The sequence below is a fragment of the Oncorhynchus clarkii genome, chromosome 13, assembly GCF_045791955.1.
Source record: "Oncorhynchus clarkii lewisi isolate Uvic-CL-2024 chromosome 13, UVic_Ocla_1.0, whole genome shotgun sequence".
Taxonomy (NCBI): domain Eukaryota; kingdom Metazoa; phylum Chordata; class Actinopteri; order Salmoniformes; family Salmonidae; genus Oncorhynchus; species Oncorhynchus clarkii.
The window spans coordinates 21,501,925-21,523,473 of NC_092159.1; the positions used below are offsets into that span (position 1 = coordinate 21,501,925).

The following is a 21,549-nucleotide window of genomic DNA, read 5'->3' on the forward strand; positions in this document are numbered from 1 at the left end:
TGTCTTTACGGTACACGGTCTCTCTGACAGGAGTGTGTGTGCGACTGTGTGTGTGTGTGTTACATCCAGAGGGAGTGTGTTCTGTGTCTTGATGAGGGAGACAGTACAGTCAGTACACAGTTAGAGCACAGGGCCCCTCATGAGGTAAACAGACAGTTTCTCTCTCTGTGCTCCCACTTCTTGGCAGTCTACACAGCGTATAAACACACACACACACCATCTCCCACACACACTATGTATGGGGCCATGGCTGGTGAACACACACACACACACACACACACACACAGGCACGTATACACAAAATGTGTGTGCGCATGCAGGTACAATGGCTGCTTTTTGAAATAGGTTTTCTGTACTAACTTAGTTGGCCTAATCAACGTTCCCTCTCATCAAGTGGAACATGGTCACATTTCTCTGTTCGCCTACTCGCAACAGCAGGGAATAACCAGTTACCACATATAAACTGGATGAGAAGGCAGACGGAGGAGATGATGAGAGACAGGGAAAACAAGTAGAAAGAGCATGTCATCCCCAGGGCTTGGAGAGAGAGCGGGAGAGAGAGGGAGGCAGGGCGCGGGAGCGAAAAAGAGAACGAGAGCGCACACCTGCAGCTTTACTGCCCGTATGTCTCTCAGTGGCTCCAGCCCTGCAGTAATGAGAGAGAGAGACAGAGAGAGACAGAGAGAGAGAGAGAGAGAGAGAGGTAGAGATGAAGGGAGAGAGAGAGAGAGGTAGAGATGAAGGGAGAGAGAGAGAGAGATGAAGGGAGAGAGAGAGAGAGAGAGAGAGAGAGAGAGAGATGAAGGGAGAGACAGATAAATAGAGAGAAAGGCGGCCAGACTAGTAGAGACAGTGGGAGAGCGAGAGTAGGAAGATAAAAAATCCTAGGATAGGCAGGGGAGACAGAGGGAACACAGAATGCAAGAGAAAGAGAGGGAGCCAGGATGAGCAAGAGAGGGAGCATGGGGAGTGAAAGAGAGAGGGGAAGTGGAAAGCCAACACAAACAAAGAGAAACAGCACGAGGGGGGCAGGAAGAGAGGGAAGAGAGAGGCAGATGATGCACAGCTGGGCCCGTGTGACAAAGAGAGAGAGAGAGAGAGAGAGAGAGAGAGAGAGGAGAGAGAACGAGACGGACTGAGCACAAAACAAATGAAGCCAGGAGGACAAAGAGGAGAGGAGGGAGACCCAGACAAGAGAAGAAATATCCTTGTCAGTCAGCTAGAGACAGAAAACAGAAAGCAATTTAAAAACATTATGAGAAGTGGATGTGGAGGGGAAGAATAGCAAGCAGACAATAAAGGAAGTAGACAGCTGCCAATAAGGCAAACTGACATAAACAAGAGAGACCCAGAAACTCAAAAATACAGACACTTGTGAATTGAATGTACCAAGACACAAAATGAAACACACATATTGGACACACACACACACACACACACACACACACACACACACACACACACACACACACACACACACACACACACACACACACACACACACACACACACACACACACACCCCATGGGAAAGAAGGCACAACGACTGACTACAGCAACACACACTGACAGTACAGTACAGTAAATACACGCCCTTTGAACCCTACCGCTGTGTCAGGGTGACCGCTGTCTTCCGACCGCTCCCCCGGGCTCTCCCCCATTGCCTCTTCGCTCGCCATCCCCCTCCTTCTCTTGCGGCCTCCCTTCCTACCGCTCTCTCTGAAAGTCTCCCCCTTAGAGCACTGCTTTATCTCTCCCTGCTCAAATCCACCGCCAACGTCCCTCTTCAAAAGGGAAGAGAGAGAAAAAGGAAACTACAGGAGAACTAGAGGCAAAAGGCTGCCTGGTTGAGAGACAAGAGTAGAACGCGAGGCGAGAGACAGAGAAAGAAAAAAAGAGAGACCGAGTGTGACGGAACTCTACCCTGCACAGCTTCCTGGTTTTAGAGAGAGAGAGAGAGAGAGAGAGAGAGAGAGAGAGAGAGAGAGAGAGAGCAGGAAAGAGAGCCAAAAAGCGAGAGGGAGAGAGAGCAAGAGTGTGTTATTGTAAACATTCATTTAGGCAGGGTCGGCCTAGAGACTGAACATCAGAGAGAGAGAGAGAGAGAGAGGAGAGCAGTTCTATGTGCTCATTGAGTGTGACAGAAAATATGACCAGAGGGCATAATAACAGAGGTACTAAGAAAAAGAGGTAGGGGGGGGAGATAGCGAGAGAAAACAGACAAGAGAGTCTCTAGCTCCACCACATCACTCATCCTCCCCCCAGCTCAGATAAGGCCTGACGGATGACGGGAAGGAGGGAGGGGGAAGTCTAGAAAATGATCCTGGCACTTTCTCCTCCCATTGCTCCTCCTTCGAGCTCTCCCTGGCTTCCCCATCGTGTTAAAAAGCACATAGTTCAGCACGTCAGAGGAGAGAGATGTTCCGTTATGCAAACCATAGGTACAGTACATTTGGCAAGTTCTCAGACCCCTTGACTTTTTCACCTTTTTGTTAGGTTACAGCATTATTCTAAAATTGATGAAAAATAATAATCCTCCTCAATCTACACACAATACCCCATAACGACAAAGCAAAATCTGGTTATTATTACAAATAAAAAACAGAAATACTTCATTTACATAAGTATTCAGACCATTTGCTATGAGACTGGAAATTGAGCTCAGGTGCATCCTGTTTCCATTGATCATCCTTGAGATGTTTCTACAACTTGATTGGAGTCCACCTGTGGTAAATTCAATTGATTGGACATGGTTTGTAAAGGCACACACCTGTCTATATAAAGTCCCACAGTTGACAGTCAGAGCAAAACCCAAGCCATGAGGTCAAAGGAATACATAGAGCTCCAAGACAGGATTGTGTCGAGGCACAGATCAGGGGAAGGGTACCAAAACATTTCTGCAGCATTTAAGGTCCTCAAGAACACAGTGGCATCATTCTTAAATGGAAGAAGTTTGGAACTGTAACAGCAGATTTCCTCCTCTTCGTCTGAAGAGGAGGTGTAGCAGGGATCGGACCAAAACGCAGCGTGGTAAGTGTCCATGACGATTTTAATAAGAAAAGCCTGAACACTATGAAATACAAAACAAGAAACGATAACGTGAAATAAACCAAACCGAAACAGTCCCGTGTGGCACAAACACTAACACAGGAAACAAACACCCACAAACCAACAGTGAAACGCAGGCTACCTAAGTATGATTCTCAATCAGAGACAACTAACGACACCTGCCTCTGATTGAGAACCATACTAGGCCGAAACAGAAACCGAAACATAGAAACACAAAACATAGACTGCCCACCCCAACTCACGCCCTGACCATACTAAATAAAGACAAAACAAAGGAAAATAAAAGTCAGAACTTGACAGGAACCACTAAGACTCTTCCTAGAGATGGCCACCGGGCCAAACTGAGCAATAGTGGGAGAAGTGCCTTGGTCAGGGAGGTGACCAAGAACCCAATGATCACTCTGACAGAGCTCCAGAGTTCCTCTGTGGAGATGGGGAAAACCTTCCAGAAGAACAACCATCTCTGCAGCACTCCACCAATCAGGCCTTTATGGTAGAGTGGCCAGACGGAAGCCACTCCTCAGGAAAAGGCACACGACAGCCCACTTGGAGTTTGCCAAAAGTCACCTAAAGGACTCTCCAACCATGAGAAAGAATATTCTCTGGTCTGAAGATACCAAGATTGAACTCGTTGGTCTGAATGCCAAGCGTCACATCTGGAGGAAACCTGGCACCATCCCTACAGTGAAGCATGGTGGTGGCAGCATCACACTGTGGGGATGTTTTTCAGCGGCAGGGACTGGGAGACTAGTCAGGATCGAGGGAAAGATGAATGGAGCAAAGTACAGAGAGATCCTTGATGAAAACCTGCTCCAGAGCGCTCAGTACCTCAGACAGGACAAATACCCTAAGCACACAGCCAAGGTAATGCAGGAGTGGCTTTGGGACAAGTCTTTGAGTGGAGAGACCTGAAAATAGCTGTGCAAGCCAAGCTTGTAGCGTCCTACCCAAGAAGACTCGGGGCTGTGTTTCAGAAAAGTACTGAGTAAAAGGTCTGAATACTGTAAATGTAAATGTGATATTTCAGTTTTATATTTTTAATTTAAAAAAAATTGCACAAAAAAAGTAATTATGGGGTATTGTGTGTAGATTGAGGTAAAAAACAATAATACATTTTAGAATAAGGCCGCAGCGTAACAAAATGTGGAAAAAGTCAAGGGGTCTGAATACTTTCCGAATGAACATTACGTCCCAAATAGCACCCTATTCCCTTTATAGTGCACTACTTTTGACAAGTAGTGCAAAAGTAGTGCCCTATAAAGGTAATCAGGTGCCATTTGGGACGCATAATATGGGTGGAGCACTGACTCCTCACCTGGCTTACTGCTCTCCTGCAACATTAGATCACACTCAGTTGGTTCACATACACAACACTTAAGCCTATCAACACACATCAACACACAGATTTAGCCTAACATAACACGGTATCAATCACAAGGGACTAAGTATAGGGGTTTTAACACTGGGTATTCTCACCGGGTTATGGCTAATGACAGTGTTGTCGGACCAAATTATGTAGCTGGTACGCACTCAAAAAGGAGACTGAAGGTTTATTTTTAGTGTTTATTTCATTCAGGAGGAATGCTAAGTAGAGACAAAAACGTTCCTGCCTCAGCCTTTGTCAGCCGCACAGTCACAATCTTCAGGTAGGTTGTGACAACAAAACCCCAGCCAAGTTTTTGACCTGCAGAATAGGACAACAGTGTAGTTCAGACCTTTTCTCTTTGTGACATCATGCCTATATTTCAGGAAGGACCTCACCCATCACTCCCAGAACAGAGCAATATCCATCACCAACACTCACACACAGAGACAGGAAGGAGTGTCAGACAACACGGAGCAGAGGACAGGGGGAGAAAAGAGAGATAGCGAGGACAGGAGGAGTGTAGGAAGGAGACGAGAGCTTCAAGTTCCTCAATGTCCACATCACTAAGGACCTATCGTGGTCCAAACACTCCCAACACAGTCGTGAAGAGGGCACGACAACGCCTCTTCCCCCTTAGGAGGCTGAAAAGATTTGACATGGGTCCTCATATCCTCAAAAAGTTCTACAGCTGCACCACTGAGAACATCTTGACTGGCTGCATCACCGCTTGGTACGGCAACTGCTTGGCATCCGACAGCAAGGCGCTACAGAGGGTAGGGCGTACACTCCTAGAAAAAAGGGTTCTTCGGCTGTCCCCATAGGAGAACCCCTTGAATAACTATTTTCAGTTCCAGGTAGAACCCCTTAACAGTCCCATGTAGAACCCTTTCCACATAGGGTTCTACATGAAACCCAAAAGGATTGTACCTGAAACCAAAAAGGGTTCTCCTGTGGGGACAGCTAAAGAACCCTTTTTTCTAAGAGTACACCACTGGGGCCGAGCTCCCTGCCATCCAAGACCTCTCTACCAGGCGGTGTCACAGGAAGGCCCTAAAAATTGGCAAAGACTGTTCTCTCTGCTACCACAAGGCAAGCGGTACCGGAGCGCCAAGTCTGGGACAAAAAGACTCCTGAACAGCTTTTACCCCAAAGTCATAAAACTGCTGAACAGTTCATCAAATGTCTACCTGGACTATTTGCATTGACCCCCTTGTTTTTTGTTGCACACTCACTGGACTCTACCCACACTCACACATACCTACCAGGTACCACCCCAAATCTGTAAACAAGGGCACCCCCATAGATATCATCCTGACAAACTTGCCCTCTAAATACCCCTCTGCTGTTTTCAACCAGGATCTCAGCGATCACTGCCTCATTGCCTGTGTCCGTTATGGGTCCACGGTCAAACGACCACTGCTCATCACTGTCAAACGCTCCGTAAAACACTTCTGTAAAGCCTTTCAAATCGACCTGGCCCGGGTATCCTGGAAGGATATGGAACTCATCCCATCAGTAGAGGATGCCTGGTTATTCTTTAAAAGGTTGTTCTTAAATAAGCATGCCCCTTTCAAAATATTTTGAACTAAGAACAGATATGGTTCCCTTGGTTCACTCCAGACTTGACTGCCCTTGACCAGCACAAAAAATGTCCTGTGGCGTACTGCGCTAGCATTGAATAGCCCCTGCGATATGCAACTTTTCAGGGAAGTCAGGAACCAATATACACAGTCAGTTAGGAAAGCAAAGGCTATCTTTTTCAAACAGAAATTTGCATCATGCAGCACTAATTCCAAAAAGTTCTGGGACACTGTAAAGTCCATGGAGAATAACAGCACCTCCTCCCAGCTGCCCACTGCACTGAGGCTAGGAAACACTGTCACCACCAATAAATCTACGATAATCGAGAACTTCAATAAGCATTTCTCTATGACTGGCCATGCTTTCCACCTGGATACCCCAACCCCGGCCAACAGCTCTGCACCCCCCGCAGTAACAGGTCCAAGCCCCCGCCACTTCTCCTTCACCCAAATCCAGACAGCTGATGTTCTGATAGAGCTGCAAAATCTGGATCCTACAAATCAGCTGGGCTAGACAATCTGGACCCTCTCTTCCTAAAATTATCCTCTGCCGTTGTTGCCACCCCTATAACTAGTCTGTTCAACCTCTCTTTCGTATTGCCTGAGATTCCTAAAGATTGGAAAGCAGCCACGGTCATCCCCCTCTTCAAAGGGGGAGACACTCTAGACCCAAACTGTTACAGACCTATATCCATCCTGCCCTGCCTTTCTAAAGTCTTGAAAGCCAAATGAACAGACAGATCACCGACCATTTCGAATCCCACCGTACCTTCTCCGATATGCAATCCGGTTTCTGAGCTGGTCACGGGTGCACCTCAGCCACGGTCAAGGTCCTAAACGACATCATAACCACCATCGATAAAAGACCATACTGTGCAGCCGTCTTCATTGACCTGGCCAAGGCTTTCGACACTGTCAATCACCGTATTCTTATCGGTAGACTCAACAGCCTTGGTTTCTCTAATGACTGTCTCGCCTGGTTTACCAACTACTTCTCAGATAGAGTTCAGTGTGTCAAGAGGGCCTGTTGTCTGGATCTCTGGCAGTCTCTATGGGGGTGCCACAGGGTTCAAATCTCCGGCCGACTCTTTTCTCTGTATATATCAATGATGCCGCTCTTGCTGCTGGTGATTCTCTGATCCACCTCTGCGCAGACGACACCATTCTGTATACTTCTGGCCCTTCTTTGGACACTGTGTTAACAAACCTCCAAACAAACTTCAATGCCATACAACACTCCTTCCGTGGCCTCCAACTGCTCTTAAACGCTAGTAAAACAAAATGCATGCTCTTCAACCGATCGCTGCCTGCACCCACCCGCCTGACTAGCATTACTACTCTGGATGGTTCTGACTTAGAATATGTGGACAACTATAAATACCTAGGTGTCTGGCTAGACTGTAAAGTCTCCTTCCAGACTCATATTAAGCATCTCCAATCCAAAATTAAATATAGAATTGGCTTCCTATTTCGCAACAAAGCATCCTTCACTCATGCTGCCAAATATACCCTCGTAAAACTGACTATCCTACCGATCCTAGACTTCGGCGATGTCATTTACAAAATAGCCTCCAACACTCTATTCAGCAAATTGGATGCAGTCTATCACAGAGCCATCCGTTTTGTCACTAAATCCCCATATATTACCCACCACTGCAACCTGTATGCTCTTGTTGGCTGGTCCTCTTTACATATTCGTTACATATTCGGCTTCAGGTCATCTATAAGTCTTTTTAAAGCCCTGCCTTATCTCAGATCACTGGTCACCATAGCAACACCCACCCGTAGCATGCGCTCCAGCAGGTATATTTTACTGGTCATCCCCAAGCACAACACCGACTTTGGCCACCTTTTCTTCCAGATCTCTGCTGCCAATGACTGGAACAAATTGCAAAAATCGCTGAAGTCGGACACTTATATCTCCCTCACTAACTTTAAGCATCAGCTGTCAGAGCAGCTTACCGATCGCTGCAGCTGTACACAGCCCATCTGTAAATAGCCCATCCAACCAACTACCTACCTCATCCCCATATTTGTTTTGTTTTTCTACTCTTTTGCACACCAGTATTTCTACTTGCACATCCTCATCCGCACATCTATCACTCCAGTGTTAATTGCTAAATTGTAATTACTTCGCCACTATGGCCTATTTATTGCCTTACCTCCTTACTTCATTCGCACACACTGTATACAGACTTTATATTGTGTTATTGACTGTACGTTTGTTTATTCCATGTGTAACTCTGTGTTGTTGTTTTTGTCGCACTGCTTTGCTTTATCTTGGCCAGGTCGCAGTTGTCCTACCTGGTTAAATAAAGGTAAAATAAATAGAAATACTACACTGACACACACAATCTCACACACACACAAAACACACACACGCATGCATATTGACGCCACACACACACTCAAACAGACACACTTTCACATTAGTTGCTGCTACTCTGTTTATTATCTATCCTGATTGCCTAGTCACTTTGACCCATACCTACATATACATATTACCTCAATCACCTCAACTACCTCGTACACCTTCACAATGACTCAGTACCAGAACTCCTTGTATATAGCCTCGTTATTGTTATTTTATTGTGTTACTATTCCTTTTTTTATAGTAGGAGGGAGGGAGAAAGGCCCGTGGAGAGGAGGAGCGGGGAGAGATGTTTTAAGGACAAACATTCCCACCTGGGATGTAAACAGAGCGAGGTCTGGTGGTGAAGTGGCTCATATCCATAAACAGTGAACCATCTGAATAACGCCTACTTTGGCATAGAGGGAGGAGAGAGAGACAGGAGAGGCATGGAGAGAGAGAGAGCAAGCAAGTGAAAGAGCAAGGGAGAGAGAGATGGACAGATGGAGAAAAACAAGCCCTAGAGTAGCCCACAGAGACTGAAGGCCTTGGCAGCAGATGCAACAGTATAACACACACACACACACCGCCAGCTGAGCCCACTGCTGTCCAATCAGCAGCCTGTCCATCACTCACCGTCTCTCTCCCATGCTGAGTCAGTGAGTGGGCTAGACACCTGTCAATCATCCCAAGGCCTGGGGTCAGTAGGCTAATACAGGGCAGGACTAGTTGAACTTGACACTTGTTTGACAAGTGGTGCAAGGTTTCCTGCTGTGAAGGCATGTTGGCGGTCTTGTTGAATTAACACTGTTCACAAAGACTAAGATACAGGCCTATGCCACAGTATGCTGCACAATGTGGTACATATGGCCTCAGTTCTGTTCCAAGACAGGTCTTGTCATTTTAGTCCTTATGATAACAGATGGCACTGAGGTAGTAACAGCTGATCCTAGACCAGCCGTTAGGGTTGAATCTCTCCCTGGAGGGCCCTTACATGCCACTACACCCTCCACCGTGCTGTGTCCCACTACTAGGCACCTGTGAAAGCTGCATTCACTCTGCAGTGATGAGGTGTGAAACTAGTGTAGCCAACAGAGCAGTAACACAAGAGGATGCACAGGCCTTTCACACCCCAACGTGTGTGTGTGTGTGTGTGCGTGTGTGCGTGCGCACAATGCCAAATGGACGTTGGCAGAAGTCCTGCATAAAGTAACTATTTTAAATACATTTTATATGCTTGCACGAATATCAAATACTGTACACTGATAAACACAGACATGCAAGACCTAACCACAGACAAAGACAACCCAAAGGCACAATGACAGATAGACACACAGTCCGTGTCTGTGCGCACGCGCACGAGTGCGCAGTGTGCCGTTTGGGAGGCCTGACTTGAATGAAGATTTAATGGTGATTGACTATTAAATATGTCCTGTGTTCTGTCTGAGTCCGGGTCCCGTTGACACACTGGGGGAGATCGGGAGACCCAATCCTCTACTACTTGTACTGCTCTACAACAGAAAACCAATTAAGTTCAACAACACACTCCTGAGATTTCCTGGACAGCTAGACACAGCACACGCAGACGTTGAGTCACAAATAATAAACAGACACTTTGTAGCATCAGAGTGAAGAGAATGGGAGGGGGGACAGCAGCCTCAAGGATACATTTTAGATAGGGTTAAACAGTCTTTTATCAAGACAGACCATATTAAAACATTGATTTCTATTGTGTGGCAAGTACACCCGACTGAACTGGGATGATCTCGATGGGTGAGTTCTATATTCACTCTAATCAAATCAAATTGTATTTGTCACTCGCGCAAAATACAACAGGTGTAGACCTTCATGTGAAATCCTTACTTACAAGCCCCTAACCAACAATGCAGTTCAAGAAAGAGTTCATTAAGAAAAGATTTACTAAATAAACAAAAGTTTTTAAAAAATGGAATCAATAAAAAAGTAACAAGAAATGTACATAACAATAACGAGGCATGGTACAGGGGGTACCGGTACCGAGTCAGGGGGTACAGGTTAGTCGAGGACACTATGCCAGAACTCTACATCTGTGGTTTGTCTCAACCGAACATTGACTTAATTATCGAGTAAACATACAGACTGAAACCTGGATGGCTCTCTCCCTCCCCCACATCCCTACTTTCTCTCTCCCACTGTCAGTTATGAGTCTGGCCCACAAGGCCCTGAGGGAGCCACACAACTCCCCTCTCTATGTCTCCTCTCAACCACAACAATACACTATTGTCGAAGAATAACATGCAGGGCCTAAACACAGAAGAATTACGACTTGTTATAACCGGCTGATTCATGTGACGTAACGCAGGATGTTTCTGTTCCCACGATATTTCACCTCTACGAACAGACAATTCTCATACGCATAATTGATATAGGCCTAAGTGGTGTAATTCCCTCACTGTACCAGATAAATAAGTCAGCGTGTGAACCTGAACTAAATCTCCCTCTCTCTCTCTCTGCATATAACGTAGGCTATGCAGAGCGTATCGAGGTGAGGAAGTGTAAGCACTATGTAGGGGGGGGGGGTGAATTATAGAGACTGGTTATGAATAAACCAGCGCGAGCTAGCTGCGGCGTTACTGCGTCTGCTCGTGGAAGAGACTGGGATCAACTGTGCTCCTAACTGGAATGACAAGCCCAGAGTTAATCCTACAGCCTACGCTGAACTGAACGGAGTAATCCCTCCGTCCCCGTCCTTCTTCCCCCCTCTCTGAATCATGAGTCATACATAGAAACATCTGGAGGGGTGGATTCCTGGGATGCCTGTGTGGTGACGTCAGCAAGACCTGGGAGGGATCAGGGCAACCACAGCCACGGGGTAGCTTCTGTTGGGGATAAATGACGCGAGTCCGTCGTATCTATGCGTGCTACTGTAGATGAAACTGTGCCGTGTGGTGACAGCAGCGGGACCTGGGGGGGGGGGGGGGGGGATCAGGCTTAGCAGGCAATCACATCTACTAGGAGTGCAGATAGGCTCACTACACCCCTCTATATGGTTTGCTCTGCCGCCTGTGGATACTAAGCTACTGTACACTGGACAGGATGTACCGTCACAAAGAAGAAAGTACAATACAGACTTCTGGAGGTGGGGAGGTCGGCTGCTTTCATCAAGAATAACTGCCTTCAATGTGGTCCACTTCTAAAGCGTTTTACTTTGATTTGCTACAGGCCGCGGTCTCCTGAGCCACAGTGTGTTGTTTACTATCCTCCTCAGTGCTTTACTCCCTCGAGGCTGAGAGGAGGTGAAGAAAGGTGACTAAAGGTTGGGAAGAGAAGCAGAGGTAGACGCCGCCCTTCTCCCCACGAGGCCTTCTATGTGACAGGTCAGGAGAACATCTGAACAGACAGAGACAGAGAGAGACAGAGAAAAGTGTGTGAGTGCCAGGCCTTGTATACAGACAGACAGACAGAGAGAGAGAGAGAGGGGGAGAGAGAGAGAGAGAGGCAGAGAGAGAGAAGAGAGCAGAGAGCAGAGAGCAGAGAAAGAGATCAGTATTCGGTAGACGGAGAAAGAGAGCTGGTGAGGTGATACTGATAAACATGACTCTGGAAAACCCCTGTAACTGAGAGGGCAGCTGAAGAAAAGGACGGTTGGGATGACACACAAGGAGATAAAAGGAGGACTATAGAAAGACAGACAGTGACAGAACGAGGGATATTGAAGATCAACTTCTGAACTCTAGCATATGCCTCTTGTCCTCTCCCGCTGTACCGAAGCCGTCAGTACATCTGAGAGGGAGGACAGGACAGGGCAGTGGAACATGGAGGCTTCAGAGCAGTAACCCTACACCCTGGCCTGACAGCAGAGAGAGAGGGAGAGAGAGAGAGGGAGAGAGGGAGGATTTACTCTGGCAAGGAGCCCGGGGACAAAGGCAATGAGACAGAATGAGAGAGGGGGGGAAAAGGGAAAGAGAGATGGGTAGAATGGTTGTTAAACTTAATTCACCATGTGCAAGGGAGTGTGAGAGAGAGAGAGGTGTGGGAGAGGAGAGCGGGAATCAGACTAAATGCAGCATGTGTTAGCTAGACAGTGTGAGTGTGTGGGAGAGAGAGAGAGAGAGAGAGAGAGAGAGAGAGAGAGAGAGAGAGAGAGAGAGAGAGAGCCCGCTAGAGCGATAGGAGGCGAGGGATGTGGGATTTAGAGTTAATGCAGCTTGTGTTGCTGGGTGGAGGAGAGTTCACTGCAAGTGAGGCAATACACCACCACCACCCAGCTGCTCAGTACTGGTTAGCTTTATTTTCCCCTAACCCTACCACCCCCTCCCCTGTCTGGAGCAAACTAATGGTCAACAATACTTAGGCTTCCACTTCCAGCTTATACATACTACATACATTTCACGGACAGCATATTTCCCCTCAACCTCTCCCATCTATCTCTGAAGACCGTCCAGTTGGGATTTCTAACTGCCATATATATATATTTTTTTAGCTCAACAGGTACAACAGTCACACCGTCTTAAATCTGAGACGCTCTCTCTAGAGTCAACATGAGTCTCTCGTCTGGCCAACAAGATGGCCGTGGTAATCCTGCCGTTAGCACCGCAGGCTACAATCCCACCCAGACACAGCAGTTGTCCTGTACAACACTGCACCAACCACAAGTCAGTCTTTGGTGTCTATTGAGATCTACTAAGTTCAGAACTCGCTCTCAGACACACACACACACACACTTCCTTTACAACTCAGGGCCAGTGGTGGCGTGCCGATACACACACAGCAGCGGAATAAGAGAAGATACGCACACAACTGTCTGAAGCTGGAGAAGCCAAGGAAAGTGGGATTAAGGGAAGGAGGGCGGGTGAGCAGTGAGCACTGGGCCGCGTTAGCCTTGGGTCTTTAGCTGGAGCTCTGTGAATGGACATGAATGGCCTCATTGTAGCCCGGTCTGTCCTCTGAGGGAGTGCCGTGTGTGTGTGTGTGTGTGTGTGTGTGTGTGTGTGTGTGAGCAAGACCTCTTAAAGTGGTACTGTAACTAGAATGACCCTCTCCAGTGTTTCTTTGTGGTCACAGCTGGACTACTGGGCTCAGGTCCTTGTGTTGTTTTAAAGACTTCTCAATAACAGCTGGATCACAAGTAGAAAAGGCCGGAGTCTGTGTGTGTGTGTGTGTGTGTGTGTGTGTGTGTGTGTGTGTGTGTGTGTGTGTGTGTGTGTGTGTGTGTGTGTGTGTGTGTGTACAGTAAGAGCATAATGTGTGTGAATCCTGGAGATTACCACACTAAGCTTTACCAGGGTGGTTCAGGGTTGATTCCCTTGGCAGAGTAGGCCTATACTGAACAGAGGGCACACACACCACTACCCAGGGTACTGTGGGTGCGCAGTGACCCAGCAGGGGAGGGAGAGAGGGGAGGTGGTTAGTTTCCAGCAGAGTGGCCGGCTGCAACACGGTGCTGCTGAACCGTTACTACCAGCCAACTGAGAAGACCAACTGCCTGTCTGCCTGCCTGGGAGCCCACACTGTGCCAGAGGAGAGCAGAGATCTCTCACAGGGGAGAATACCAGTGTGTGTGTGTTAGAGCTGGGCGATATGGACAAAAAGTCATATCGCGAGAAATGGAACTATTTTGCTCGACAACGACAAATACAACAATTTAAAAAATGGTTTATTGGACAGTTACTTCACATTAGAAGCAGGGCTCTAGACATTTTTTCCCCCCAATGCCAAGTAAGACAACTGGGATGATAGCCTATGATTTTTTTTTAAAGTCAGCTATTTCATCTAAAATATCCAGGAAATGTATGATATATTTTGATGTGCAACCTGTCAAAATAGGATCCAGAATTCTCAGATTTATTTTTGGCTCTTCAGAGAATTTTCCAACATAAAGGAGAGTGGGGTACGTTGAGCCATTTTTTACATTCAGCATCACTCCGCCAAGAGAAATATAGTATTCTTTCTAACAAAGATACCTACATATTATAGCACGACCGATTTATCGGCTGACCGATATTGTCGCAGATATGATGGTTTTGTATTGCCATTTAATCCACTGAAAAGGACCGATATGAGATGCAGATAAAACGAACACAAAAAAACTTCCATAGAAACAGTTTTTTTTTTTGCATTCACTATTAGTCCTGAAGAGGGTCCTCTTTACATGGCTATAAACCTATTTTTCTATTAGTCCTGAAGAGGGTCCTCTTTACATGGCTATAAGCCTATTTTTCTATTAGTCCTGAAGAGGGTCCTCTTTACATGGCTATAAGCCTATTTTTCTATTAGTCCTGAAGAGGGTCCTCTTTACATGGCTATAAACCTATTTTTATATTAGTCCTGAAGAGGGTCCTCTTTACATGGCTATAAACCTATTTTTCTATTAGTCCTGAAGAGGGTCCTCTTTACATGGCTATAAGCCTATTTTTCTATTAGTCCTGAAGAGGGTCCTCTTTACATGGCTATAAGCCTATTTTTCTATTAGTCCTGAAGAGGGTCCTCTTTACATGGCTATAAACCTATTTTTATATTAGTCCTGAAGAGGGTCCTCTTTACATGGCTATAAGCCTATTTTTCTATTAGTCCTGAAGAGGGTCCTCTTTACATGGCTATAAACCTATTTGTCCAGTCGGAGAGGAGTGTCAACTACTGTGAACTAAGGTGAGAGCTGAGTAGATATGAAGCTTGCCAGCTCAATAAAAGTGCCAAAATGCGCACTAACCATATACTGTTACGTGGAGTGTAACGTGAAAGCAAGTGACGTGCTAAGAACGTTCAACTCTGTGGTAACATTAACGTTAAATTCCTTTAGCGAAGCCCTGGAAATCTTGCGTGTTATATTTGCTCTTCGTGAAGAGTATTCCTCAAGCTCTGTCATTTAGAAAGACACACAAAAACATAGCAGGCTGCAAAGCAACGCTTCGTAGCTACATTTTGATGTATGGGGTTGTCATTTGCCAGGGACTCGTCCAAATTCACGTTACGCCGCCCCCATCTAGCCAGCTAACTAGCGGTGTGAGAGTAGGGCTGTTGCAGTGACCGTACCGGCAGCCATGACCGTAGTAAAATTCCACGTGAACGTTGAGTCACAGTAATCTCCTCTTGTGCACTCTGGACATGCTTTGGTAGTACCCAACTTGCTGAAGACCATCAGTGCCCAAAGGCCTGTTGCTCAGGGCTCTATTGTCCCTCTAACCACTCTTGACTTCAATGCAATGCAATCCAAAAATCACATCAAAACACTTATAATCGAAACAGTATCTATCATGTTTTTAAAAAGTCACCTCACTGTGATCAATTTGAAGAAAGTAGTTCAACAGCAGGTTGAAACCGGAGTTGAATGGCGGGAACCAGGTTACTGCGATTTTACCACCGAAAACCACTCCCTTTCCCCGGGGTAGATAACTGCGATAAAAAGGTCAATTATAATAAATTATTTATATGAACAGCATGGCGTGAAATTGAACTGTTAAATTATATGCGATGTCTAAATCGGGCTTCCCTGCGGCCTCTGCATGATGAATGAGCAACGCTCAGGGTGGGGACAGACAGCCCATCTCAGTATGGAGCGCAGTTCACAACGCATGTAGAGCTGTCATCTTGTCATGGTAACTGTTTTTCTTGTGACAGGTAGGCCTGCATTTGCTGCAGCATAGCCTATGCTACAGTAACATAAAGACTGAACGCGTGTCTAATGTACACATGGCTTTCGATGGGCACTCTTTCACCGTCTCTCTCTCTCTCCGTTAACTCCATTCAAAATTGCATCCAAAATAGATCATTCTGTTCTAGATTGATATATATAGTCCTATATATAGATCTTGGAGTCCCATGCTTTTCTTATTTCAATAGACTATTCGAGGAGGGACGCAAGCTCTTGTTTGCTCAATGTTAAATACATCAGCCAATAGAACTCATTGATAGTTTGAAAGGAAAGCGAACACGCGATGGCGGTAGGCTATAGCAGTTATTTATTCAGACCCCTAACCATTCAATCTTCATGATGAGAAGTGAAAGCCTTCTGCATCTAATTCTAGTCCTATTTTATTCAAGGAAGTCATTAGGATGATAAAGATAAGGACAACTAAAGTTATTTCATTTAACTGTTGAAAGTGAAGGAATGAAGCAACAATAGAGAGAGAAAGAGGTAGGCTAATAACATCAGGGGAAATATTATGAAAGGCATATATGCGCCAGCCAACTAATTATACAAATAGGCCCTATTATATTTCAAAATTCAAATCAAATTTGCTAGCCTACTGTATACTTGTACCTTTGTAGGCTGCGTGTGCTGAACCAGAATAGCATGTTCTCTCCCTGCTTACCATGGTTTGAACAATGTGCGTAATTCCTGTCCATATAATATAATACAATACAGTCCACACTCAAACATATTAGCCTACTGAACCTAGTTTCATTTATTTACCCAAGAGCGCATATAGCTATCTACATGTTTTTCTGTCGTGCATAATGTGCAGTAGCCTATATCAATTATGTATTGGCTAACAGCGCAATCATTTGGGCTGGGGTCCTTAAAACATCTTTAATGTAGGGCTCATAGAATGTCTTTTTATCTTTATTTATCTAGGCAAGTCAGTTAAGAATAAATTCTTATTTTCATTGACAACCTAGGCTCCGGTAGCTTCAGTCTTGAATTTGCGATCAAAGCTCTATTCAAGTTATATACTTAAAATGCGTTTGAAAGACACTTCCAGTTTTGGCAGGAAATACCGGGTTACCCAAGAGAAAGGTGATTTATTGTCGGGATGGAATATTTGTCGAATAGAGGGAAAATATTCAAGTTGTTGAAACTGAGTGTAAGACATGGTCGTTGTAGTTGTTGTTTCAAGCCTAGCACAACGAAATGGACAGCGCTTTCTAAGGTGATGATTCATTCAAAACACCCACATTCATACATTAAAAGGTCAATTACCGTGAGGCCGGCCGGCTTTTGCATGACAATAGCCGACTGACAAAATGTCATGACCACCACAGCCCTATGTAAGAGTACTTGGTTCTATCCGGGATCCTTGGGACATCTCTACACTTAATCCCTACCCTAGCCATAACACTTACCAAATCCGAACCTTTTCCCGTAACCAATTTAAATTTAAACTTCACGAGAGAGAATTTTGTGATTGATGTTTTTCCTTTCAAGTGACAACTGCCAGAATTCAGTGGCTACAGCCCTACAATCAATTATAACATAGCTAAATATCAATACACTGAAAATGTGTCTTATACTGTTGTTTTCCAGCTGGCTAGCATGAGGCAGCTCACTCTTCAGGGTCTAGGCTAAATATTTTGCTGGAATCAGCGCAGTTTATCCTGCTTTCACTCGAGTGACAGTTTTTCCATTAAAAACATCTGGTCTTTGCGATGTTCCTACATCTTATGCGGTGCTTACATTAAATGTTCTTTCCTCAAATTTAAGAAATTCACTTTGAGTATCTTTGCAGGGCTGTTTAACTTCTTGGTGACAGGGGGGCAGTATTGAGTAGCTTGGATGAATAAGGTGCCCAGGGTAAACTGCTTGCTACTCTGTCCAGATGCTAATATATGCATAGTATTAGTAGTATTGGATAGGAAACACTCTGAAGTTTCTAAAACTGTTTGAATGATGTCTGTGAGTATAACAGAACTCATATGGCAGGCGAAAACCTGAGACAAATCCAACCAGGAAGTGGGAAATCTGAGGTTTGTAGTTTCATTTAAGTGATTGCCTATCCAATATGCTGTGTCTATGGAGCCTGGCACTTCCCAAGGCTTCCAGCAGATCTCAACCGTCTTTAGAAAGTTGTTTGAGGTTTCTATTGTGGAAGGGGGTCGAATAAGAGCTGTTTCAACAAGTGGACTAGGCTGTGGCCAATCAGTTGTTTACTGTGCGGTCACACGGGTGCGCTGTGCCTTCTTTTTCCTCTGTAATGAATACGCTATTGTCCGGTTGTAATATTATTCAAGATTTATTATAAAAAGACCCTAAGGATTGATTGTAAACATCGTTTGACATGTTTCTACAAACTGTAATGGAACTCTTTTGACTTTTCGTCTGGATTTTGTGCTAGCGCATTGTGCCTTTGGAATAGTGAACTAAACGCGAAAACAAAACGTAAACGAGGTATTTGGACATAAATATGAACATAATCGAACAAAACAAACATTTCTTGTGGAAGTGGGAGTCCTGGGAGTGCATTCCGACGAAGATCAGCAAAGGTAAGTGAAGATTTATAATGCTATTTATGACTTTTGTTGACTCCACAACTTGGCGGGTAACTGGATGGCTTGCTTTTGTGGCTGAACGCTGTTCTCAGATTATTGAATATTGTGCTTTTGCCGTAAAGCTTTTTTGAAATCTGACACAGGGGTTGCATTAAGAACAAATGTATCTTTAATTCTATGTAAAACATGTATGTTTCATCAAAGTTTATGATGAGTATTTCTGTTATTTGATGTGGCTCTCTCCAATTTCTCTGGATGTTTTGGAGACATTTCTGAACATGGCGCCAATGTAAACTGAGGTTTTTTGGATATAAATATGAACTTGATCGAACAAAACATACATGTATTGTGTAACACTGAGTCCTGGGAGTATCATCTGATGAATATCGTCAAAGGTTAGTGATTAATTGTGTCTATATTTCTGCTTTTTGTGACACCTCCCTTTGGTTGGAAAATGGCTGAATGCTTTCTGTGACTAGTTGCTGACCTAACATAATGATATGTTCTGATTTCGCCGAAAAGCCTTTTTGAAATCGGACACTGTGGTTGGATTAACGAGAAGTGTATCTTTAAAATGGTGTAAAATACTTGTATGGTTGAAGAATTTTAATTATGAGATTTCTGTTGTTTTGAATTTGGTGCCCTGCAATTTCACTGGCTGTTGGCGAGGTGGGACGCTAGCGTCCCGAACGATCCCAGAGAGGTCGTCCATAAAGTGTTTTCATGTTTTGATACCTCTGGTTTAGATACAAGCATCATGAAATCTGTAACACAATACATTCATTTGACTTAGAGCATACCACAAAACACTCAACTCTAAATATTATGTTGTTAATAGATAAATGTATCTATCAGTAAATGTAGGCTAATGTCCAGGCTAATGCCCAACAGAAACATTCCAGCTCTAGGCTACTTGATGTAAGCCTATTCACTGCCAACCTGGTCAAGAACTACAGGAAACGTATGATCTCTGTAATTGCAAACAAAGGTTTCTGTACCAAATATTAAGTTCTGCTTTTCTGATGTATCAAATACTTATGTCATGCAATAAAATGCAAATGAATTACTTAAAAATCATACAATGTGATTTTCTGGATTTTTGTTTTAGATTCCGTCTCTCACAGTTGAAGTGTGCTTATGATAAAAATTACAGACCTCTACATGCTTTGTTAGTGGGAAAACCTGCAAAATCGGCAGTGTATCAAATACTTGTTCTCCCCACTGTATATAACGTAGGTAGATGACGTAGTGACGCCACGAAAAATGCAGCGCTACACAGAACAAAAGCAGAAAAATACTAAGCGCACACTTCCAACAACTAAACAAGTTCAAGTCAAGCAGTCATTGGAAAAAGTAAGAACATTTCGGCGAGATAACTCAAAGGTGAAATCCATTAACACCAAGAAAATGGAATTCATTGCCCTTGACAATCAACAGTTCTGTCGTGGATGATGTTGGCTTTCGCCGAATTGTCGAGCACCTGTACACACTACCAAGTACTGTAGGCGCTATTTGAAAGAATGAAAGAAAAGCATATTGAGTTTGAATTTTGTAAAATTAGTGTGGGAGAGGTGGAAAAATTATTGTTATTGATCAATAATGACAAACCTGCTGGCATTGACAACGTAGATGGAAAGCTACTGAGGATGGTAGCTGACTCTATAGCCACTCCTATCTGTCATATTTTTAATCTGAGCCTAGAGGAAAGTCTTTGTCCTCAGGTCTGGAGGGAAGCCAAAGTAATTCCGCTACCCAAGAGCGGTAAAGCGGCCTTTACTGGTTCTAACAGCAGACCTATAAGCTTGCTGCCAGCTCTTAGCAAACTGTTGGGAAAAATTGTGTTTGAACAAACACAATGCTATTTCTCTGTAATCAAATTAACAATAGACTTTCAGCATGCTTATAGAGAAGGGCACTCAACATTAACTGCACTGACACAAATGACTGATGATTGGTTGAAAGAAATTGATAATAAGAAGATTGTGGGGTGGGAGCTGTACAGCTAGATTTCAGTGCAGCCTTTGATATTATTGATCATAACCCGTTGTTGGAAAAACGTATGTGTTATGGCTTTTCAATCTCAGCTCTGAATCCATGATATGGCAATCTATCTAATAGAACTCAAAGGGTTTTCTTTAATGGAAGCTTCTCTAATGTCAAACATGTTTTTTTATATCACCAGATTGGTCAGTTGAGAACAAGTTCTCATTGACAACCGCAAGCTGGCCAAGATAAAGCAAAGCAGTACGACAAAAACAACAACACAGAGTTACACATGGGATAAACAAACGTACAGTCAATAACACAATAGAAAAGCCTATCTACAGTGTGTGCAAATTGTGACGGCCCTGAATTATTCTGAACCGTCTCAGTGCAGCTCCTTCCAATAGGGCGCTTTCCCTTTAATTCCCAATTAAATAGCCAGCATCAGCTGCGCAAAAGTGGGGTTGTGATGGGGACGTGAATGAGGATGTGTTCAACCCTCGGTTCCCGAAGCTTCTCTATTCCGTTGTTTTGTGGCGGTTAAACGTGTGTTTTGTAGCCTAATAGAGTTTACCCAGGATCGGATCCACTCTTTGCGTCCGTGGACTACACCTCTCCGTTCTTCGTGGCCTTTCTCCGCTGGAGATCTGTTGGCGGATTGGATTGTCTGACTGACCGACTGACTACCACCTTTTTGTATACGGTATTTTGTTTGTTTTGATATGATGTATACCGTGATGATTTATGTAGTTAGTTGTAGTTGAGGACTTAGTAAGAGTTGATACACTTTAAAGTTCTGTGGTAATTGTTATATTGATTGTATGATTTAATACGGGGTTTACGCTACACTTGACTGAATGGACAAACATTGCGTGACAAAAGTCACTTGAGTTCACTGAACTCCTTTACCGGGCTGGACTCTTTTTAGTCCCGAGGTACAGGACATTTCTGGAGGAACCAGAACTCATTGTGTTATATTATTATGTGTGTGTAATCCATTGATGTTGCTAATACAA

General features: G+C 44.5%; 1 protein-coding gene across 2 annotated transcripts in view; it reads right to left on the reverse strand.

The window, feature by feature from the left end:
- The window catches only part of LOC139424577 (serine/threonine-protein kinase N1-like), a 58,126-nt gene that overhangs the window by 20,112 nt on the left and 16,465 nt on the right, over nt 1-21,549 (reverse strand). Inside the window, exon 1 of one of the 2 annotated variants that reach the window (XM_071176550.1) lies at nt 1,608-2,149. The exons of the other annotated variant lie outside the window; for it this stretch is intronic. Coding sequence (XP_071032651.1) covers nt 1,608-1,679 — 72 coding nt within the window. The 5' untranslated portion in view covers nt 1,680-2,149. Of the gene's footprint in view, nt 1-1,607; nt 2,150-21,549 lie in introns of those variants that run through there. 2 annotated transcript variants of the gene reach the window in all.